The following is a 24,487-nucleotide window of genomic DNA, read 5'->3' on the forward strand; positions in this document are numbered from 1 at the left end:
GCCATCATCTGGTTTGGACATGTTACTTTTGGAGATGGAAAATTCCATTTAACAAATCTTCCAGCGGGGTGGGGGTGGGAGGGAGCGTTCTGTAAGAGTGCTGCCAACAGTACTTTTTCCAGTTTTGCCCAATCAAGTCGCCCCACCCTTCCCCATCTCTCAGGGTTTGAAAAGCTGCCACAGCATGCCCCTGAGGCAGAATACAGAAGGCTTTCATGGTTCTGAACATGAAGACTTGGCATCATTCCCAGGCACGAGGCTGAAGGTCAGAGGTTCATTCCTATGGAAGCTCAGCCCAGTTCAACCTTTGTTTTCTCAGCCCTTCCAGTCCCTTAATCTGACAAAGCACGTGAGGAGCAGGGAAACGGGGTTGGGGAGGGGAATGTGATGTAACTCCAGATCCGGCAAAGTCAGAGACGGCCTTCAGCAATGGTGGTGCTTGCAGCTCACAGTCACTGGTGGTGAACATCACACCCTGAATCTTGTCAAGGAGCCAGAATTCAGAGCATCTGTGTGGGAACCCAGCGGATGAGACACCTTCTTCAGGTGAGGAGAGGGAAATATGACAAGGTGCCTGCTCAATGGCACAGACTCTGGCAGCTCTTTGTTCTGCTGTCTCTGGGGTGTGTCAGGCGGGACTACAAAGGTTTCTGCACCCTGACGGTATTCCTGGAAAAAGAGAGAAGTTACAGTATCTCCCCTGGAATGGTAAGTCTGCTCTATGTAATGGGGTTCTCTTTCACTTGGGGGTTCAGCTCACTGTTGTGGAAGAAAAGGAGCTGGAGTGGAGCAGGCTGGGCTGTATGTAAAGTGTGTGTGTGTGTATCTATCTATATATATATATATAAATAACCACAAAGAAATCCTCCTTGGTTTGACTCAGAGTCAGCTGTTAATCCCTTGACAGATCTCTGCTGGAGATTTCTGTCCAGGTGATGTGAGCGTGTACCTTTTGTGTCGCAGTGTGTATATAAGTGATCGTGTCAGAGGGTATCAATGCCGGGGTGTGTGTGTGAGAATGACAAAATGAAAGTGGAGGTGCGTGTGATTGCTACATGTGTGGGAGAGAGAAAGAGTCTTGGGTGTGTCTTCGAGGGTGATTGCTATGTACGTTTTAGAGTATGATTGGGTGCCTGTCAGATTGCATCTAGGTTCTCAGGTGTTAGGAGCGCTATAAACACCTAAGTAGGGAGAGCCAAATTTGGCTCTGTTTCACCAATGTAAATCTGTAATGAGACCTTTAACTGTAAAGGTTTTCCTCCAGATTTGCAATGATGTAAATGAGAACAGTATTTGGCCCATAGTCTCAAGCCTGGTCTAGTCCTCGTTTTTGTACTAGTACACTATGTCAGTTAGAGGTGTCTTTCCTCACTCCCCCCCCCCGAAATAGTTGCACCTGTACAACCCCTAGTGTAGATACACTTATACCAGTCTAAAGCACCTGTATGCAGATAGACCTGCAGCTGTTGTCACTGTGGAACCCACCTCCACAGATAAATAGCAGTGCTGGGAAGGCTGGCTCTGACCCTGGAGCCCTGGTCAGCTGGGGATAAGCAGAAAGGAGAAGCTAGTCTCTCCACCCTCGCCACACCACTGGTTGGCTAGAGAGCTGGCAGAAGATCCTGTGCCTACTTGCTTCCAAGGGAAGTTGTGATGGAGGCACCCAGTTATATCAATGCAATAACAACACCCCCAATAACGCAAAGCCAAAGTCTACCTTCTTCCATCCAATGTAGTGCTAGTGTAGACACTGAATTACCTGTGTCAATTCTAACAGTCCTCCAGCAGCTGTTCCACAATGCCCCTGTCCCCACAATAGTCGCCACTGCATTCTCTATTCTGAACTCCACTGTCCAGGGGTCACAGATGCCAGAATCCCCTCCTTCCCCTTTAAAAGAAAAATGCTGTTTTTTTTAAATACCTTTTCCCCAGTTGAACACCTTGGCAAGCATACCCACTAGCCCATATTTCAAGCATCCAACTATGCCTGCTCAGCACAGACAGAGAACTATACCTAGACACACTCCTGCCTGGAGCAGAGCAGAAGTCCTGGATCTCCTTGTTCTATCAGCCATCTCAGGAAGTTTTAAAGAATATGTTAGACAAACTCCTATCAGGGATGGTCCAGGTATATCTGGTCCTGCCTCAGGTGCAGGAGGCTACAGTAGATGGCCTGTCTAGGTCCTTTCCAGCCTAACACTTCCATAATTCTATGAAAATTTGTTGAAATTTCAACACAATTTTAAATTGTAATTTTTTTAAATTGCTAATTCTCTTTTCCCTCAATTTTTTTTGACCAGCTTGAGTCCTAAACCTGTGTCTATGAGTAACCAGAAGGCTCTGCACACTGCAGGACTTGGAGCCTGGGGTGGCATAAATGGGGTTAGGTGATCACAGACAAGTTGAATCTTATTTTGCTTTCTGTTCAGGGATCCGGGATGGCTTCAACTTGGCAGAAAATTCAAGAGTTCTACAAATGGGCCCTTGAAAATGGAGGTAGGTGGAGAAGCTGCCTTGCATGGGAATTGCCCAAGGATATCATTAGGTGGCACTATGGAAAGTACAAACCATTAATAAGAATTGTCCCCCACTTGAGCTCACTTTCTTTCCCTGGACACATGGAAAAATCTCTCTTTTCCCTACCAAGATCTTGAGCTTCTTTAGAGCCCTGAGCTACAGCACAGGGAAACACCAGCTTGTGGGGTGAGGGTAGGGATTTAAGCATCTTCATTCTCGCAAAGGAAAACCCTTTAACCCTCATCCACATTTGTAGGGTAATGTTGTGCACCACGAGCATACATGTTCTGATAATTCATGAAGTAGTGGTCCTCCAATTATACTGTTTTAGACTTTGTCACCTAAGCACATGTACACAATTCAATGAAAATTTTAATTTAGCATAAAAACACCTTTTCTGCATCAAAAAGCACGTGGGGTACAAGTGTACCCCAAACGTGCTGCACTGTTATACTGTATTTTTAGTAGTTCTATGTATACATGTTTGCTTCCAGTGACAATATCTGTCTAGTATTGTAATACTGGTAACTGTCTCCACACTTAACAGGCTAGGTTTTTTTGCATAAATGTAACTTGCATGTTTGAACTGATGATGCATATGTGGGGTAATATTATACCCCACAAGGATGTATGTTGTGACACCTCATGAACTAGTGGCTATCCAGCTATGCTGTTCTAGGCATTGCATATGCTAACTGAAAATGCATTGTATCAACAATGGTTACTGCATACAGTCACCCTAAGTAGAAGGTATTCCAGGGATGAGTGACTAGTGCATATTGGTTCACAGTGACTGCAACTCCTTTCTTTCAATTTGCTGTTTAGATAAAGTCTTTTCACCTAAAACTTTAAAGAATTGTTTTTGGTTTCTGAATGCATTTGGGGTTCAAATTACAGTTAATGTAACTTTTTTCTTGACACCGGATTAAGGTTAAAGAAGGCAGCCCTTTATGGGTTCAGCGCGGGGCTCTGAAAGTCTGTCCAGCAAGAAGTGCACCTTGCTGCTTGTAAACTCTGAAAGTGACGTCTTAAAACGTACATAGGTATGTCATGGCCAGGCTTGATAGACCAGGTGGTTAGAGTTCAGGTTTTGACTGCTGAAGACCCAGGTACAATCCTACCTCGGGTAGCAAGTGAAATGTTGAGACAAACCAGTGAACAATGTTTGCAGAGTCATCAGGGTGTACTTAGGAGAGATCCAGGACTGGAATAACAGGAGGTGCTGCAGAGTAGCATGGCATGTCAGGAGTGGAATATGCTACAGATCAGAATTAAGGTGTATTGGCAGCTCTGTGTGCTGGCCCAGGATTTGGATAATAAGAGAAGGTTGAAATCTGGCTTCAGGAGCATTGAGTGGCAGAGTGGGGGCTCGAGACTAAAAAAGAGGGAATTCTACAGGCAAGTTGAGAGGCATGTTGCCAGAGCTGTGTGGGTCCCAGGACTGGAATAGCAGAAGGGCTTCTGAGTGGAGATTTAGGAGCACTGGCAGACTGTGGAACCCAGAAGTAGAATATTAGAAGAGTTCTGGCACCAGAGTCCATGGCAGGAGTAACAGGGATATAACAAGCAGATATCTGTGTAGACAGGAGATCTGAAGGACAGGGAGCTGAGAAGGTCAGTACTATGGAGCATTGCCAGCGCTGTGTAAGGAATGGGTGAATGGAAAAGAAAGGAGGTGATGAAACAAACTGGCTGTGTTGTGTGGATCTTCAGCACCGGGATAATGGGTGAGGGCTGACATTTATTGGCAGAGCTATATGTGTGGGGAGCCCAGGATTAGAATAGCAGGGGTGCTGCAGGGCAGGACTGAGGGGCATTGGCAGTGCTGTATGGGGAGTCCAAGGCTGGAAAATCAGGGGGCAGCAGGGCAGGATTGGGGGCCATTGGTAGAGGCTGCATGTGGAACTCAAGGATGGGAAAGATAAGGGGATGCTGAGGCACATTGGCAAAGCTATGTGGACGGTCAGGTCTGGAAGAATAGGAGAATCAGTGAATGAGGACTGAGATGTCTTTGTGGACCTGGGTGTGGGTTCTATGGCTGGTGTATCATAGAGTGCTACATGTTAGGTTTAAGGCAGTACTTTTGGGGGATGGCAGGGCTGTAATCCTGCTGAGCTACCTCCTCATGGCAGCACTAACAGAGAAGTGTTCAACCTTCTTCTGCCAAAACACTGTGCTATGAGATGGAGTGTAAGAGGAACAAAAATAGTGTGCGGGTTATCTGGGAGACAGAAAAAATATGGCAGACCCCAGGGATGGAGGGGATAAACTAAAACCAAGACAGGAGCAGTTTATTTAGATATAAAGTCTATTTTCCTCTCAAGGTCCACAAGCCACACTGTTCTTTGCATTTGTGCAATGTGTTTTGCCTTGCAGACCCAAGGACAGACCCCTGGCTCCTGGTTTACTCTCCTCTTCCAGTCACACTGCTCTTCACCCTCTACCTCGTATTTGTGGCATTGGGACCACGCCTCATGCGGAAGTGGGAGCCACTGAGGCTAAAGGGTCTACTGACTGCCTATAATCTGACCTTGGTGGCTCTGTCAATCTATATGTTCTATGAGGTAAGGATAATGGATCAGCTCCATTTGGATAAACATTTGGGGGGGGGGGGGGATTTGAAGCAGGAGCCCTTTAAACTCCTTCTCTGATGAACAGGTTTCAGAGTAACAGCCGTGTTAGTCTGTATTCTCAAAAAGAAAAGGAGTACTTGTGGCACCTTAGAGACTAACCAATTTATTTGAGCATAAGCTTTCGTGAGCTTGCATCCAATGAAGTGAGCTGCAGCTCACGAAAGCTTATGCTCAAATAAATTGGTTAGTCTCTAAGGTGCCACAAGAACTCCTTTTCTTTCTGATGAACAGGTGACGAGGATATGTTTTCATTCTGCCACTAGAGGGCACATTCTACTCTGTAAAATATGTATTGTGGTGAATCCTCTATGGCAGAGGCTCTCAAACTGAGGGGGCACGGAATGTATTCTGGAGGGCCGGGGGGGGGGGGGAAACGTTAGGGGAAAAAACTTACTGCACACATTCAGAGCTGAGTGGCTGGAGAGCAGCAGCTGCTGGCTGGGTGCCCGGTTCTGAAGGCAGCACTGCTGCCAGCAGCAGCGCAGAGGTAAGGGTGGTCTGGTCTGGTATTGCCACCTTTACCTCTGTGCTGCTGCTGGTGGCGGCGCTGCCTTCAGAGCTGGGTGGCCGACGAGTGGCAGCTGCTGGACAGGCGCCCGGAGGGGGGTGGGGGTGGGGCATAAACTACTACAGACACAAAGAAGGGGGCGCGATCAAATATCTTTGAGAACCACTGCTCTGTGGGTATTTCTACACTGCAATTAGACACCCGCGTTAGGGAAGGTTGCAACATGGGGCATGTCTATACTGCAGCTAAAAACTCATGGCTAGCCTGTGCCCACTGACTTGGGCTAAGGGGCTGTTTAATTGCAGTGTACATGTTCTGGTTCGGGCTGCCGCCTGAGGTCTGGGACCCTCCCATCTCTCTGGGTCCTAGAGCCCAGGCTGCAGCCTGATCCTGAATGTCTACACCACAGTTAAACAGCTCCTTAGCCTGAGCCCCGCACTCCTGGGCCAGCCATGGGTTTTTAGTTGTAGTATAGACATACCCTTTATGGCAAACACAATTTCTCCCATGTTTCAACCTTGCTTAATACACCATCCCTTCGAGTTTCGGAGAATTAATGCTGGTGAAAGGTTTCTTAATGACAAACCTGGAATATAATATCTGTTATGTAGCAGCTACAGAACACATGATGTACATTTGTCCCATACATTGTGCCTCAGCCTGACCAGTTCTATCTGTGAGGGTGTGAGAGGAATTTTATTTTCCAAACTCTTGCAATTATGTTTGCTGAGACCTCCAACAAGGGTGCAAATTAATGCCACTGGTAGTAGAAGGGATGTTTATTTGTATTGTTGTTGGGGTTTGTGGATGGGCAACTTTCCGTTAGGAACCGAACTGAGATCTACCAACTCTTTTCATGTGCGTCACTGAATACCCACCAGATGACTAGAGCTGAGTACATTTGAAATGAATGATCTAACTAATGAACTTGGCTTTTTATTTACTGTTTTCAGAAGCATCATGACATTCTCACACTTATTCAGAAAGAATTGCAAATGTATTTAGCAAACAGTTTGAGTCCTAAAGATTGCTCACAACCAGGTAAAAGTGAATATTCGCTTCTCATCCTTGACCAGTCAGTTATAGGGGCCATGTGGTGTGGTTTCAGCTCCCTAATTAGATGACAAATGCAACTTACCAACACAAAAGGAACGATGAGGTTTACAGTCCAATACGCAATTCAAAATTTGCTTTCAGAGAATTCTCAAGCTTATAATTCACTCTTCATTCTAGAAAAGCTCAAGAACTCAAATATCTGGGGCAATGGGTAACAAACATGATCATATAGAAATTCACTTTCAGATTCTGACAGATAGAAAAAAAATCTGCAAATATTTGTAGCTGTAGTGATGAATTTGAATCACTATCAGCCTGTGCTGGATTGGGACTGGTTACCTAGCATTACAATGTAAATCTCCTTGAGACCAAGGGAATATGAAAGATGGGATAGATGCAGGACAGAAAATGGGTTTCTCCTATTAGTTTTTTTTTCTTTTCTTTTCTTTCAGTTCCTCGTAACTTCAGTCTTGGCCAACTACAGTTACCTGTGTCAGCCAGTGGATTACACCCAAAGCAAGTTGGGAATGAGGGTACAGTTTCATACAGAACTAGTCTTTGGTCCCTCTCATTCTTCAGAGATAGATGGGTTGCTTTGCTGGAAGAATGGTGCCAAACTGCACTCTGGCTACCTTTGCATGTCCTAAGAAGGCTTTTGCTCCTATTCCTCTACTTTCAAATCCATTTCACTAAAAGATTTGCTTCACCGCTCAAGGAATCTCTCTAACTCATGGCACATGGATAAGCCTGTATTGTCTACCTGAGGTTCATAAAAGCTTATGGATTCAGTAATTTTCATTACAAAATCCATGATTTTTGTTGATAATTCTGTAATTTTGCCATGTTCCTATTTGTCTGCAAATACAGCCAGGCTTTGAATGAGTATAGGTGTGGATCTGGATTTGTGGCTTGGGCCCGCCTCCCATGCTGATGAGTCCACTGCTTTGCCAGGAGGCTGAAAATACTTGGCAATCAATGAAATGATACTCTGCCCTTGCCCCACCAAAAATAAACAAGCAAATCAACTAACCAACCAACCAAAATAAATAATGCAGGCTAAATGTTTACCTGTGAAAAGGGAGATCCATAAAGTCCACTCGGAACTTCACTATACCTATAGATTTTATGTAGAAGACAGTCAGATACAATGAAGAACGTCAGCCGTATAAGACCCTCAGGGGACAATGTACTGAAAACATACATCAGCATAGCTATGTCTCTCAGGGGTGTGAAAAATCCACCCTCCCCAGAGACACAGCTATGCTGGCCTAACCCCCAGTGTAGACAGTGCTTGGAAGAATTATTCCAAATGCCTTGATCCATCACTCGGGGAGGTGGATTACCTATAGCAATGGGAGAACCCCTGCCGTCATTGTAGTGCGTGTTTACACTGAAGCACTACAACGGCGCAGCTGCGAGGCTGCAGCTGTGCTGCGATAGCGTTTTAAGTGTCGCTGTTCCCTCAGGCGGACAGATATGTGTTGAACAAGGATTTTTGTCTCGGTATCAGATGGCATTTCCTTCTCTTTTCCAGCAGATGGCGAGAGTGTGTTGGTGGTTCTTCTTCTCCAAAGTCATCGAGCTGCTTGATACGGTAAGGTGGGCCTGGCCAAAATAACGGGGCTGAGGCTCTGTAATAAACCGTTGGCTCTGAGCCCCCTCATGGGACAAAGACATGGTGCCAAGGCCAATGCGCTGTATTTATTCTGTATGTGGCTGATGCCTTTCAGTACACACTCACTTTCTCTCTCTCACACACACGCTGTCTGCATGCTTCAGGGAATAAATCCTGACACTGTCATGGGATGAGGACACAGCTTCAGGGTAGTGTCATATGGAAACCACTTGCCTTCAAGCTTCTAGCCTTGCCACTGGCATCAGCCCAGTAAGTTTCTTTCCAAGCACTGGCTGTGCCTTTTCTGTCCCAATGACTGCATACCTGACATCATATTCTCTGAGTGGACGTTCCCTTTAAATCTAGGATCAGCCCCCTTTACACAAGCACACACTTTCTGATGTTTAGGTAGCTCAGACTGTCAGGGGTTCATGCAGGGCCAAAAGGAGAAATCTGAACCTGAGCGGTGGGTGGGTGGGAGAGGGACTGGTGAGGTTACACACCCACACGCTGGGAGAGTCCACTCCCCAAATGTGGGTGCAGGGTTAATTTCACCAATTAGTCAAATCTATTGTAGCGTCTGCCCGTTTTGCAGGAGACCGAGGCTAGTCATTGTCCCTCTGACTAACGTATGATATTAAGCTGAAGAGTAAACAGCCTAGGACTATGCAGGTGCCCCAGACTCTCCACTGCTGCATGTGCATTGACAAGATGAGATTATTCCAGGCCGTTGATCCTGGGATAAGGGTTTGTGCCCCGGGTGAGTTTCACCTTGAATTTCCATCATGGAGGCCAACTGTTCCATAGTAATATACCAGACCTTCCCTTGCACCTCAAATGGCATACTGGACCCTATGTGGGAACTGGTCAGCAAGGGCAGGGTGTTTGCTGGATTGCCTAGAACCCCTAGAACCGATCCTGGCTGGGGAATACTTTGACACCCTCTATGCCCAGACTTTATTAGTGTAGGGACTGCCTATGAACTGGATCAACTGGAGTGAAAGTTGCATGGCTAATGGGCTGGCCTACCCCTCTGCATTCTGAGTAGCAGATATGGGCTGTTCCCCCAGTCATAGAATCATAGAAGATCAGGGTTGGAAGAGACCTCAGGAGGTCATCTAGTCCAACCCTCTGCTCAGAGCAGGACAAACACCAAACAAATCATCCCAGTCACCACTGCCCAGAAAGCAGTTCTTCCTGGTAGTGACAAAGCAGCATATGATTGATTGATATCACCCTCTTTCCTAATGGGAACACCATCAGAGCCTGGCTGCTCAATGTGATGCCTCCCCTGGAGATCTGTGTCCGGTGCTAGTAGACTATATGTAACTTGTGCTTCTGCATCATGGACCTCAAACAAAACCCGAGATCCAGACACCTCCAAACTACATGGATGTTCAGGTCTGGATCCAGATGTTGTGTCTTGGGCCCATCTGTGTGGGTAACCACTGAGAGAGTCTGCAGTGGAATCCCAAGGTACAGATGGCTGAGGCTTTGTGGAAGGCCTCTCCTCTTCCAAATAGCATAAGGTCCGTGTGTGTGTTGGATTTGCCAGTCTTCAGCTTGGCTTCTAAAGGGAAGGATGATATGTCACCAAGATGCAAGCGGAATGGAGTTGGGGTGCTTCAGGTCAAGTGCCGGCCACCCGTAGCCCCTTGTACTCCTAGGCCCTGTCTATACATACAGAAGAACTCAAGATTTTCTCTCTTCTGACTTCTTTCAGGTCTTCTTCATCCTGCGCAAGAAGCCTGAGCAGGTGACTTTCCTGCATGTGTATCATCATGGCACCATGCTCTTCAACTGGTGGGCTGGTGTCAAATACGTGCCTGGAGGACAGGGTAAGCTTTGCTTCACTGGGCATACTTTGTCTCCCTCTCTCTTGTTCTGGAGATAATCTGAACCCTGCATCTTGACTGGTTAGTGGACAGAAACCTCACTGTACATTATCCACTTTGGTAGTGAGAGACGAGGGTATCACCACTGACACCTGTTGGATGCTTTTTTGGACTGTCCTGTCCACCTTTAGACTGTTCTAATCACTGCCTCATCCAGGACAAGACTGCCCCATTCACTGCCCAGACAGAAATGAGAACACCAAGTTCAAAGCCTAAGTTTGCACCTACTTGTTTTCCTTCCCAGAGCAGGACTGCCCTCATTCTCTGTTCAGCTAGGGCCTGTCCCATTCATTGCTGTGCCAAGATCCAGACTGTCCCATTCACTCTCTAGCTCATATCCTGACTATTCCCCACTCCCTGTCTAGCCTGACTGCCCCCTCTGACTAATCCACCCTAATGCACAATGCTAGAACTATAGAGCCAAGCTTGGCATAGGAATTCATGGTGCTTTTGCATGGGAAGCAGTTTTGTAAAAGGCCTTGGTATCTGAGTGATCTGCACTATCCAATCCAGCATTCCCTCCTCTGTCTTTGGACCTCCTGTCTGTTCCTTCTAGAAACCAGTTATGGCTCGGGCCCACACAGAGGGAGCAGGGTGGTGTAGGGTGCTCCTTGGAGGGTGTGAGATGGTATAGGATGATGGGTCATGTTTCTAGGGCATTCTTGGTGATGTTTAGTAAATGAAGGGTGTCACAAGGGAACAATATTTTGGACATGTTACCTAGGGAACTGTGTCTGTCAGTACAGGAGGATGAGTCTGATAGACTCTGTGTGCCTTGTTCTTCCTGCTTTCCTGTATTCTCTATCCCACAGCCTTCTTCATTGGGATGTTGAACTCCTTCGTGCACATCTTCATGTACCTGTATTATGGGCTGGCCAGCCTGGGACCACAAATGCAGCGCTACCTGTGGTGGAAACGCTACCTTACCATCCTGCAGCTGGTAATTAATTCCATACATCCACCTCCTCCCTCTCCAGCCCTGGGATAGGGTGGCACCAGTTTTCTGTCTGTCCCCTCCCTGGCTCTCTCATCCCTGGTCTAACCTACTGGAATGGCCATCTCCCTAGGTGTCCTACTGCAATTGATCAGGGAGAAGTCTGGGTTGAGTGGTACTCAGGAATAAGCCAAGAGACATTTCAATACTTACAGTGACTTTTTCCAGACAAGTTTTATCCCCACAAGGGGAAGAAAACAGGCAGAAGACTTTTACACGTCCGTTACCCTCCCCACCCCAATTTATAAAAGAGTTTTCTGCATCACAGCATAGTACATTTCAGCTAAGGATTCTGGGGGAAGATCATTCCAACCACTGATTCCTCGTCAGAAAGACTTGACTTCTTATGTATGGTGGCTGTTTCCATACCCCACCTCCCCACCCCCAAAGTCCTTAACAAGTAGTTTGATTTTTGTGTGTGGAAGTGTTGAGTGATCACTGGAGTTTGTGGGAGCTGTGGTTGTCCAGTAACTGTGGAAATCAGACCTCCTTTTATTTTGATTCCTCAGTGTGGATTTAAGTTGTATGTACCCAGGTTTAAAAAACAAAACACAAAAATGGTAGGCCTTATCTCCTAAATTGTTTTCTCTTGGCTTTCTCCTTTCCTCATCTCTGAGGATGTGGCAAATCCTGACATTTCAACCATGTGTTTCTCTGGTTGCTTAAGGCTACGACATAAATAGAAATAGTCCAGAGAAGGGCAATGATTACAGCCATGTGCCTGGGGGAGCGGGGAGTTAATTCCACATACAAAGAGAGATTAGGAAGACTAGGATTATTTAGTTACTAAAGAAGAGTAAGAGGAGATATTGTAAAGTTAAAATAATAAAGGGTGTAAAGAAGCCTGTTACAGAGCTCTTTTTTACCATGTGCTGTAATACAGGGACAAGAAGGCACTGCATGAATGAAAGATTTAAAAATACATGTTTACACAACATACATTCAATGTATAGAACTCCATGCTGCGAGATATTAAGGCAAATGGCTTAGTAAGATAAAAAATGGATTGATGCTTACATGAATAAGAGTAATAGCTGCAGTTACACTGGCTAAGATAAAATGTAAAGGGCTCTCAATCCAAATGTTTAAAGGTATAATCTGAACACCATCTGGTGAAAGGAAGGATTCTCCTTACCTTCAGACACCTATCCCAAAGCATCAGTTACTGGACAGTAGCAGAGAAGGGACACAAAAGAAGACTGACTAGTGATCTGCTCTTGAATGGCATGGGGCAGGATACTAAACTTTATGAACTAATTTCCTGCTCCCCCATGGCAGTGGGCAGGATCCAGTACTTCATGGACCCATGATATCCTTCAATATGATAGAAGCTGAATATTGGACTTGGTGAATAAATGGTTTCCTCCACTATGGTGGGAGATGGGATATCTGACCTGCTCCAGTCTAAAAGAAGGCTTGTTCTGGACTGAGTGGACCAATGGTCTGTTGTGATGTGGCTAGTGGAGGATGCTGGACTGGAAGAACCAATAGTCAGTTGTAGTTTGACTATTTTGCTATGTAGCATCTCTAATCCTGCTTCTGTTTTTTTCCCTCACTGGCAGTGCCAATTTGTGGCCATCGCCGTTCACTCCTCCTATAACCTCTTCACAGAGTGCCCATTCCCCAAAGGCTTCAATATTGCAGTCTTCCTCTACATCCTCAGCCTCATTGTTCTCTTCCTGAACTTCTACTACTGGACCTACACCAGGGGGAAGTGGGAGAAACTAACATGAAGGAGAGGGACATGGTCTGAGGACATTGCCAGAATTCACATATACTCCATTGCCTCTTCCTCGATTCCACTTAGAAGATGTATTTGGAGAGGGTGAGGGAGGATCATACAAGAAGATTCTTGGCTGCCTTATCATTATCAGTTGGGAAGGGAAAAGGAACTAGAGGGCTCAGAAGACAAGTAATGAAGTACTGATGTTTGCTTATTGAACATTGGTACAAATATAAGCCAAGCTGATAGATGATAGTCACCAACATTTGGTGGCCTGTGTGAAACTGGTTGTTTGTCTCAGGTCCAGTGCTAGCAGGTAAGTGTCCAAAGCACAGTTGACATATTTGTTACAAGTAACAGCAGAGGCCAGGAACTCACTGGGATTCGAGAATGTACTAGCTTGTCATCCCTCCATATCAGGGAGCATGTAGTCTCTCTCCATATTCTATCCCTCCATATCCGGAGCACACGAGCAGAGAGTGGACTTCATCCTGCTCTCTCTTTCACAAGTGTGTAACCCCACTGACTTCAGTTTACACCAGTGTAAGTGAGAGGAGAATCAGGCACTAACCACAGGAAACTTGCTGTGCTGCTGAACTTGCTCTCTGGCTCAAAAAAGGTCGTCGGACCCCAGAGCTGTCAAGACAGCACTGACTTTCACCCTAAGTAAGAAATTAATGTGATGAAGGAAAACATATTAACATACCATTTTCTGCCTTGCATGTATTTATCTTTTGATTATTGTTGTAACGCTAAAGCAATAACTTTTTAGTAGGGATGTCAAGCAATTAAACAATTAATCGTGATTAATCATGCAATTAATCGCACTGTTAAACAACAGTGGAATTCTTATTGAATACCATTTATTTAAATGGAATAGAATATCATTTATTTAAATATTTTTGGATGTTTTCTACATTTTCAAATATATTGATTTCAATTACAACACACAATGCAAAGTGTACAGTGCTCACTTTATATTTATTTTTAATTATAAATATTTGCATGGTAAAATAACAAAAAAAATAGTATTTTTCAATTCACCTAATGCAAGTACTGTAGTATAATCTCTTTATCATGAAAGTTGAACTTACAAATGTAGAGTTATGTACAAAATAACTGCATTCAAATATAAAACAATGTAAAATTTTAGAGCCTGCAAGTTCACTCAGTCCTACTTCTTATTCAGCCAATCACTCAAACAAGTTTATTTACATTTGCAGGAGACAATGTCACCTGAAAGTGAGAACTGGCGTTTTCATGGCACTGTTGTAGCTGACGGTGCAAGGTATTTACATGCCAGATGCGCTAAAGGTTCATATGTCCTTTCATGATTCAACCACCATTCCAGAGGACATGCGTCCATGCTGATGACGGGTTCTGCTCAATAACAATCCAAAGCAGTGCAGACCGATGCATCTTCATTTTCATCATCTGAGACAGATGCCACCAGCAGAAAGTTGATTTTCTTTTTTGGTGGTTCAGGTTCTGTAATTTCCACATCAGTGTTGCTCTTTTAAGACTTCTGAAAGCATGCTGGGAGGGGTTGCAAGTGCTTTGGAAGTTAGGTTTAAAATTGAAAGTCGTCTGGACAAACTGGAGAAATGGTCTGAAGTAAATAGGATGAAAGTCAATAAGGACATATGCAAAGTACTCCATTTAGGAAGGAACAATCAGTTGCACACATACAAAATGGGAAATGACTGCCTACGAAGGAGTACTGCGGAAAGGGATCTGGGGGTGATAGTGGACCACAAGCTAAATATGAGTCAACAGTATAATGCTGTTGCCAAAAAAGCGAACACCATTCAGGGATATATTAGCAGGAGTGTTGTAAGCAAGACACAAGTAATTCTTCCACTCTACTCTGTGCTGATTAGATCTCAACTGGAGTATTGAGTCCAGTTCTGGGCGTCACATTTCAGGAAGGATGTGGACAAATTGGAGAAAATCCAGAGAAGAGGGACAAAAATGATTAAAGTTCTAAAAAACATGACCTAAAAGGAAAGATTGAAAAAATTGGGTTTGTTTAGTCTGGAAAAGAGAAGACTGAGGGGAGACATGATAATAGTTTTCAAGTACATAAAAGGTTGTTACAAGGAGGAGGGAGAAAATTTGTTCTTAACCTCTGAGGCTAGGACAAGAAGCAATGGACTTAAATTGCAGCAAGGGCGGTTTAGGTTGGACATTAGGAAAAACTTCTTAACTGTCAGGGTGGCTAAGCACTGGGATAAATTGCCTAGGGAGGTTGTGAAATCTCCATCACTGGAGATTTTTAAGAGCAGGTTAGACAAACACCTGTCGGGAATGCTCTAGGTCAGAGGTGGGCAAACTATGGCCCACAGGCCACAACCAGCCCGCAGGACCCTCCTGCCCGGCCCCTGAGCTCCTGGCCCAGGAGGCCAGCCCCTGGCCCCTTCCCCACTTTTCCCTCTCCCCCGCAGCCTCAGCGTGCCGTGCTGCCGGTGTAGTGTATTAAACTGCTCCGCGTAGGAATGTGCTACCGCTCGCAGTTGCGGAGAGCAATTTACTACACTGCACTAACGCAACGCTCTGGGTGGCCGGGCAACACTCTGGGTGGTGCGGCTGTAGCGTCGCCAGCCGCCGGTGCTCTGTGCTGTGCGGTAAGGGGCCAGGGAGTTGCGGCGGGGGGGGGGGGGGGTGGATAGAGGGCAGGGGAGTTTGGGGTGCTTGTCAGGGGGCGGGGGTTTGGATGGGGTCGGGGCAGTCAGAAGGCGGGGAATGGGGGGGGTTGAATGGGGGCAGGGATCCCTGGGGGGGCAGTCAGGAAGGAGGAGGGGTTGGATGGGGCAGTCGGGGGGAGGGGTTCTGGGGGCAGTCAGGGGACAGGGAGCGGGGTGTGTGTGTGTGGATGGGGCAGAGGTCAGGGAACAGGAGGGGTTGGATGGGGCAGGAGTCCTGGGGGGTGGGGCTGTCAGGGGGCAAGAAGCAAGCGGGGGCAGATAGGGGGCGGCGGCACAGCCTTCCCTAACCGGCCCTCCATACAATTTCTGAAACCCGATGCGGCCCTCAGGCCAAAAAGTTTGCCCGCCCCTGCTCTAGATAATACTTAGTCCTGCCATGAGGCTGGGGACTGGACTAGATGACCTCTCAAGGTCCCCTCCAGTCCTATGATTCTATGCTTCACACCTCATCCCTCTCAGATTTTGGAAGGCACTTCAGATTTTTAAACCTTGGGTCGAGTGCTGTAGCTAACTGTAGAAATCTCACATGGTGCCTTCTTTGTGTTTTCTGAAATCTGCAGTGAAAGTGTTCTTAAAACGAACAACATGTGCTGGGTCATCATCCAAGACTGCTATAACATGAAATATATGGCAGAATGTGGGTAAAACAGAGCAGGGGGACATACAATTCTCCCTCAGGAGTTTCAATCACAGATTTAATTAACACATTTTTTTTTAAGGCGCGTCATCAGCATGGAAGCATGTCCTCTGGAATGGTGGCCGAACCATGAAGGGGCATACGAATGTTTAGCATATCTGGCATGTAAATACCTTGCAATGACAGCTACAAAAGTGCCATGCAAATGCCTGTTCTCACTTTCAGGTGACATTGTAAATAAAAAGCGGGCAGCATTATCTCCTGTAAATGTAAACAAACTTGTTTGTCTTAGCGATTGGCTGAACAAGAAGAAGGACTGAGTGGACTTGCAGGCTCTGAAGTTTTACATTGTTTTGTTTTTGAGTGCAGTTATGTAACAACAAAAATCTATATCAGTAAATTGCACTTTCATGACAAAGAGATTTCACTACAATACTTGTATGAGATGAATTGAAAAATACTATTTTTGGTTTCACAGTGCAAATATTTGTAATAAAAATAATATGCACTTTGATTTCAATTACAACACAGAATACAATATATATGAAAATGTAGAGAACTATCCAAAATATTTAATAAAGTTCCCTTGGTATTCTATTGTTTAACTGTGTGATTAAAACTGTAATTAGTCACAATTAATTTTTTGAGTTAATCGTGTGAGTTAACCGCAATTAAACGACAGCCCTACTTTTACCCCATTGGGCATTGCTCCTGTCAGTTCTTAGAGCAAGCAGAAAATCTTTACTTTCCCCATTTATAATTTTTGTTACTGATGATTATTACCATTACTTATTTTTCCACTCAGAATTGGAAGAGATTTAGACCAACATTGATAACTGCCTACACTATTAAATCATACTTCTACATAAAATCCCATATAAGGCTCCATCCTCAGTTTGTATAAATTGGCACAGATCCATTGAAAGTCAATGCTGCTATACATCAGCTGTGACATGTGGGTGGGGTTTTCTAAAAAAGACTGAATGGCTCTTTAGTGCTCCTAAGTCACTTAGCGACAGTTTCATTTCCAAAGATATTTAAGCACTTAAAGATGCAGCTAGTGTCTAGTGGGATTTTCAAAGCATCTAGATACTTAACTGAAAGTCATTTAAATGGAACTTAGACACCTTTGGAAATCCCATCCATAGCCCATAAATGACAAACCTGTATTTATTGCATTCTCATTTTTAATTTGGGGTATACATTTAAGTTGCACGTCTATTACGGTGTCTTTAAAGAGTTTCCATGCAGCCTGCTGGGATTTCACTTTTGGTGCTGTACCTTTCAATTTTTGTTTTACTAACTTCCTCATTTTTATGTAGTTCTCCTTTCTGAAATTAAATGCTACCGTGTTGGGATGTTGTGGTGTTTGCCTCACTACAGGGATGTTCAATTTAATTATATTATGGTCGCTATTACCAAGCGGTCCAGCTATATTCACCTCTTGGACCAGATCCTGTGCTCCACTTAGGACTAAATTAGTGATCATGAACTCCTTATTTGCAGTACTCAACTTTTTTTCATTTAAACTGGGTGATCAAAGTTGTTATTATCAGACTTAGGCATCCTGTCAGGTGGCAACAGTTGAAACTTGACAGTAGAGGTATATCCTTCTTTTTTAAAAAAAAAAAAGAGCAAAAAATGTAAATTTCCCTTTAATGTCATATCCCTAGAGTTTAAGATTACATCACAGTAATATACTGTAAGTAGCAAAAGGATGGAGATTAAAAATATCAGGCATGTGTTTGCAAGTCGGAAAGATTCATGCTGTCTGGTGGAGGCCAAAGCTTTGAGAGTGGAATGGAAAATACCGTGTAACTGCTGGATTTGTAATAGTCCCTGGGCCCAATCCTGCTTGTTCTAAAATCAGTGATAAAGCCCCCACAGATTTCAGTGGGAGCAGGATGATATTGAAATATGGCCTATACACAAAATAGTACCTAGAAGCACCACTCTAGTCTAATAGATGGCCTGATTTTAAATTTTTTCTATTTCTTTTTTTTTTTTAAGAGGCAGAGTGGGCCAGTGCGTAAGACACTGGATCAGGAAATCTGCATTCTATTGCCCGCTCTGCTGCTGAATTCTTGTGTAACATCGAACAAATTACTTCATATCTGTGTACTTCCATTTTCCCCTTTGTAAAATGGGGCTCATTAGGTCTTCCTTCGTATAGCACCTTGAGCTCTCCGGATGCAAATCACTATATAAGTGGATGTAAGTGGCCGGATTTCCAGAAGTTCTGGGCACTCACTGCTGCTCTTCAAGTCAATGGGAGATGTGGGTCTTAGCACTTCTGAGAAATCAGGCCACTTTCATTCTGTGTGCCTAAAAAATGTCCAAGTTTAGAAATTTTGGCCCTAAAGCACCAAATTAACCAGGAAATTAGCCTAATGTTCAGTTTTAAGAAAGAAAATATCCCTGAGGGATTATAATCTTAATCAAAGCAAAATTCAGAAAATAAAAGAAATCTCGATTTTAAATCTTTTCCATATATTATCACAGATGCCGGTAAGGTGCTAAAGAACGTGTGTATTAATTCTAGGGAAATAGAAAGGATAGGAACACTCGCTGGCTTTGTTATAATTCTCAGAGCTTTTCAGCTATTAACAGTGTATGTGATGCAGTGTACAGTCCAAAAGCAAAGGGCTGAATCTCCAAGCAGTTTCTGCATCTCACTGGACAAAGCGGGTAATGTAGGAGATTGTCACATGAAATAAATAAAAAATCAGTGGTGCAGAAATACACATCTGCACAACTTACACTAAAATGGATCAGCCAGACACTATAGATAGAACAGTGTGAATGTCTTGAATTCATTAATGAATTTCTTTGTGGATTAGGCCTTGATGGAGAGAGTGCTCACATACAGATGTTTATTGTGATTTGTCAATGGCCTTGTACTTAATCCTCCTGAACAGGAAATAAGAGTCTGTACAGGGGACTCCCTCAGGGACTATGGCAGTTTGCAGAAACTCTCTCTCTCTCTCTCTCTGTGGCCTGAATCATCACAACACAGGATCAAGCTGCTGGAGGATTAGCAAAGGGAGGAAATGGATTTGCCTTTAACCCCTTCAGCAGCTTCTCTGCTTCAAATGGCATCCTGCATCTGATGAAGTGAGCTGTAGCTCACGAAAGCTTATGCTCAAATAAATTTGTTAGTCTCTAAGGTGCCACAAGTATTCCTTTTCTTTTTACCCAGGAGGGACATGTTATTTATAGATCAGCTATGGCATGAATGGAGAGGAAACAAGGGGGAAGATCTAGCAGATACCCACTTCCACAGGTGGCTCGGCCCCCCATTCCACCTACCAGTGGAGGCCCATTATTAGCCCTACACCAGCTGAGGTCAATGGTAAAAGCTGATCAACATCAAGGGAGAGCTCAGCAGGGTGAGTTACAGCTCAGTGTCATATGTATTTCTAGGGTGATGCACCTTTGCAGCACTAGTGAGGATGGGATGCATCCAGGGGCAGAGCACGTGGGCACACAAATAAATGAAACTGGAAGCAGCTAGTCTCCCCAAGATGATTCATAGCCAAGAAAACAAAATTATTTGTGTACGTGTCCAGAGTGTGGAGCTGGGCAGGGGGCATTTGAGCTGTGCGAAAGGCTAGGGTTGGGGGCGGGGGCAGCTGGTTCACTGGCAATTCTAAAAAAAAAAAAATTAAAAAAAGGTTTAGGTTGGTTCGAATTTTTTTTCCCCAAAACTATCAGTAAATAAAAGTTTTAAAAAATTCTTTGGGATAACAAACATTTCATTTAGATGTTGAGAATGTTTTAAAGGGTTTTAATTAAAAAAAATAAAATGGAAGGGAATTTCTGAACAAAAAGTGGTTGTGCATCAACATTTTGACATCTTCCAATTAGAAAATGTCAAAACAAAATGTACTGATGTAAAAAACAAACAAACCAGTTTGAGACACAAACAAATTGGTGAAACTGACAAGTCGCTCAGTGTTTTGGTATGGTCAAATATGCTTTTTTCACTGCAAAAGGCTTTGGCTGAAAGGTTTTTGCCCAGCTCTAGGTGGCACAGCCTGTGAAGCTAGTACATGATTCCCATCCCCATTTCTACCACGATGGAGAATGTGGCCAGGGTGGAGGCTCTGGACCGACTGAAAAACAAGTAAAAATGGATGCTTGGGGGTGGGAGGGGTCCTTCCATGGAACATTGTGCAATTCCCTGCATTTTAGGAATAGTATTGACCTTTCAAAATAGAGGTTTGACAGTAAATCTATGTATGATTGTATTATTTATCTGTACCTGGGAGGGAGCTGGCAGAGGGATGTATGCGTGAGTATAGGGAGACAATGGTTGGGTACAGGTCTGCCTTTCTCAGGCACTGTTGCTATGGGAAGGCCTTTCTGAGGCACTGGTAGGAAAGGATGGGAGCCTCAGCCAGACACTAGCTCCTCTTCCTGTCCACACTTAAGATTCTCCTCCCTGGGGAGTCCTCATCTCACAAGCCAGTGGGAGGGGATGTTCCAGGGGAGCAGCACTCTTTGAAACCAGGAAAAGGGAGACATTTCCCTCTGCTCTTAGCAAAGGGGAAGAAGCTGTCCTTCCCTGTGCATCCCCCTGGCCAGGGGAAACCAACAGCAGTCAGAAGGGGCCTGCGCACCTAAAGAACCAGAGGAATCCCATTTACCAGCCAACCAACCACAAGAGGAGGTTTGTTACTCAGGCCACAAGCCAATCCACCTGCTCCTTCTGTGAGGAACAGGTAAGAGAGCCATGTAGAAGTACCTCCCTGAAGCAGGAAGTATGGCAAACTGAGAGTGGAAGTGTTGATCCCTTTGATGCATGGATGGTGCTGGAACGAACGGAATGTTTTGGTGTGGACGTGAGTGTGGTTGAGGTTATGTAACCCAAGGAATGTCACATGTATCACTGAGTGAAGTGGAACATTTCTGAGAAAGACCCTTGTTAAAGTATTGGCAGCATTACTACACTATCTACAAGTCAGCCTATTTTCCATGCCTCCCTCTCTATCCAATGCCACATTCCTGGGGTTTTCATAGACACTACTACCCTTCAAGAAAGCATTCAGCCACACAGCCACTGCTCACTGCACTCAGAAACGTGGGGATCCTGAACAAGAGCTGCTTTCATCATGCCCCCCCTCACATAAAACACCACATACACACAACCTGACAACCTGCCCTGTATAGAGGAAAGGGACACAGACTCAATCATACATGGAGGTGAGGGTTCCAAGGATGGTTAAACTGGGAGGCTGGTGCAGGGAGGAAGGGAGAGAGAGAGAGAGAGAGAGAAATAGTGGTATTCTACTCAAAAACTGCCCACAATCCCAAAGTAGTTGGATGTTTCTGCTAAAATGATCAGGAGGGCAAGAGGTAAGGAAGTTGCCATTTTAATTTCCTTTATTAGGTTTCAGAGTTAACACTCTACCTGAGCTGAATGAAGAGAGCTTATCTCTCTTTTAGTGCTATAATTCCCATTTGCCTCCAAAAGCGGGAAAACAGCACTGCATCAGTTCACCGTCAGAAGGTTACCTTCACAACTGTTAGGGCTAGAATTTTATTTCAAATGAAAGCTTAAATTCTGCAGAAACTCCTACAGGCATCAGAGAAATGCTGGTACAGTGTGTCACAGAGTGTTGAATCTCTCTCTCACCCTGATTGGGGCTAGGACAGAACACTCTGGGAGAGAGAAATCTGCCTGTCCTTTCCCAACTCTCTCCTCCCCCGGCTCTCCGAAAGAGGCAGTAGTATCAACCCCTAGATGCTGTGCCAGGGAAGGCTGTGATCTCCACCATAATACTGCACTATGTGTGTTAAGTGGGGCGGGGTGGCGGGGTGTGGGGAGGAAGAGAGAATTGCAGAGGGTGTTTCTGGGGGTGAGTATAGGTGGATGCTTCAAGAATATGCATTGAGCTGTGCATCCACCTATACTCACCTCCAGAAACACCCTCTGCAATTCTCCCTCCCATGAGTGTGGATCTGTGAGATGTGTGTATGAAGGGGTGAAGGTTGGTATTATGGGATGTGTTTGGGGCTATTTATCAAGGTGTACCCAATGCCATGGATGGATTATTGTGGTTGCAATGTAGGAAAACTGTGTAAAGAGGATAGGATATGTGTGTGTGTGCTCCCATGGATGTACTGTATTTACATAAACCCACTACACCTCTGCACTTACCCACTCACATAGGTGTGAACACAAATGCCATGCATGTGTGTGTGTGTGTATATATATATTTTGCAGGTTTGAATTATTATCTAAATAATTGGTATTGCAGAATAAGGGCCCTGTGTTGCAAACGTACACAGAATTTTGCTCCTGGGCAGGTAGTCCCATTGGATTCAATAGGGACTGCTCATGTGAGTAAAGTCACTTGTTGGACCCTAGGTAATAGCTGCATAGCCTTACATGTCACTGATATTGTGTTAGCTCCTGGAGGCAAATTATAGAACAGTACTGTGTCGATGGGAAATAATCACTAATGACAGCCATTTAATATAATTATGTTTTTTTCTATTTCAGGAATGGTTAATATTTGTAGGCATATGTTGTGTACAGAGATAACATTTTACATTAAGTGGAAATGAATTAATTAAACTAGGCAAATCATTATATAGCCACATGACTATAACAAAAGGATGCAATAATGAATAATGTTCCTGCAGTGGTGCATAATAGAGGAAGGAAAATGGTTTTCCACTTTAATATTAAATATTTTACTCCTGATTATTTCAGAAACCCAGAAATCCACAGCAGTTAAAAAAACAGGTACAACACGTTGTAAAATTCTGAATATTACAATATTCTTACATATATATTATATTCCCATATAGAAATTGAGGAGATGTACTGAAGATGGCAAACAAATAATATCTTAGTATTGATTCCACTCGGTGTGATAAGGTAAAACAGATTCAACCTGTTTTCTCGAATAAATTTGCATCTATTGACATTTACAAAGTTTTGATGTGGTTTAAGAATGGTATATGCTTGGATTATGTCAATGGGAAACATGATCAATGGTATTGATATGCTGAAATCCTAAATAGAAATTTATTCTGATGAAAATATTTTGTTTTCTCCTTTGGGAGGCTTTGAAACAGGTATAAGCTCCTGTCTTCTGCAGGCTAAACAAACTCAGAGAAGGCACCAAAACCCCATTTCTTTGTTCTGTCTGAACTTGGAAAAAAATCGAAAGGCCAAAAGAATCCCCAAAGTGTGTTGTGATTATGATTTCCATTATGTGTAAATGGGGTTTTATAGCCGGAGAGACTTTACAGACCCCTCTCTACAAAATCCCTTTAACGAATAATCCATGAATGGGGACAGGCAGTATAATCCTTTCAGCCTGAACTGGTTTCAGCCTGAACTGGTTGTGTGTGCAGGCATGTGGGAGCCTGTGTGTGTTTTGGAGTGTGGGCGATGTCTATACATTCACTGCAGGGCAGGCTTAATTGTATAGCTTCAATCGCTCCTGTATCCCACGAAGGGAAAATACCCTCTTGTGGTGCGAGATACAATTTGTCATGTCCTTTCTTGTATCACATTATTACAGCGGTTCTGGATTCTGTCTAGCCGACCTTTCTCACATCAACCCGTTTCTCCTGTTACACTGCTGCAAACGCACCGGCATCTCTGGATCTGTAACTGAAAGGAGACTTTCTCTGGGTCTGAGCTGGATGGTTATAGTCTCACTAAAGCCCACTGCGAGCGCTGCCCCACGGATCCTAGTGGGAACTTTGCGGAGTAAGGAGCTCGGGAATGGTCCCCGCTTTGGTCATATTTGCACTTCTTCTTCCCTGCCATTTCTCCATGCAGAACCCTTCCCCTTCCCCATCCCCACCCGCACCCCAGGACCAGATTCAGATCCCAGTGAAACCAGCGTGAACCCGGAATAGACCCACTGGGTCTGCTTGGGGGTGACTGAGGTCCGAGGGGGAGAATTTCCACGGTGAAGTCATCTACCTGCCGTGCCCTTCTCCCCCGCTGCAGCCCCCCCACCCCCCACCCCGGACTCCCACGCAGGTCCCACCCCCGGGAGGCATGTGCCCCGGAGCATCCCCTTGTCCCCCGGGGGCCGCCGCCGCCGCGAGGGGCAGGGCTGGGCGAGGGGCAGGGCGGCTGGCCGGGGCGGGCCGTGCTTGCCAGGCAGGGATGCTGTAGCCTGGTAACCGGGGAGGCTGCTGGCTGTTTGCATTGGGGGGCGCGGGGAAGCAGG

The 24,487-nt window shown here is 44.8% G+C and overlaps 1 protein-coding gene across 4 annotated transcripts; it reads left to right on the top strand.

Moving 5' to 3' along the window:
- The first annotated feature begins 412 nt into the window (after window positions 1–412).
- On the top strand, window positions 413–13,750 carry LOC140906001 (very long chain fatty acid elongase 4-like). Of its 4 annotated transcripts, none has more exons than XM_073329491.1 (8): window positions 413–708; window positions 2,430–2,496; window positions 4,894–5,081; window positions 7,167–7,247; window positions 8,249–8,308; window positions 10,053–10,167; window positions 11,037–11,164; window positions 12,781–13,750. In XM_073329491.1, exons 1-8 carry the CDS (start codon window positions 529–531, stop codon window positions 12,949–12,951), a joined length of 990 nt encoding a protein of 329 aa, XP_073185592.1. In that variant the 5' UTR covers window positions 413–528; the 3' UTR covers window positions 12,952–13,750. The 4 variants fall into 4 exon arrangements, with proteins under 4 accessions (XP_073185592.1, XP_073185601.1, XP_073185609.1 ...); XM_073329500.1 differs by having other exon boundaries at window positions 8,252–8,308; XM_073329508.1 differs by having other exon boundaries at window positions 413–546.
- Window positions 13,751–24,487: the final 10,737 nt, after the last annotated feature.

This window comes from Lepidochelys kempii, chromosome 1 (genome assembly GCF_965140265.1).
Source record: "Lepidochelys kempii isolate rLepKem1 chromosome 1, rLepKem1.hap2, whole genome shotgun sequence".
NCBI lineage: Eukaryota > Metazoa > Chordata > Testudines > Cheloniidae > Lepidochelys > Lepidochelys kempii.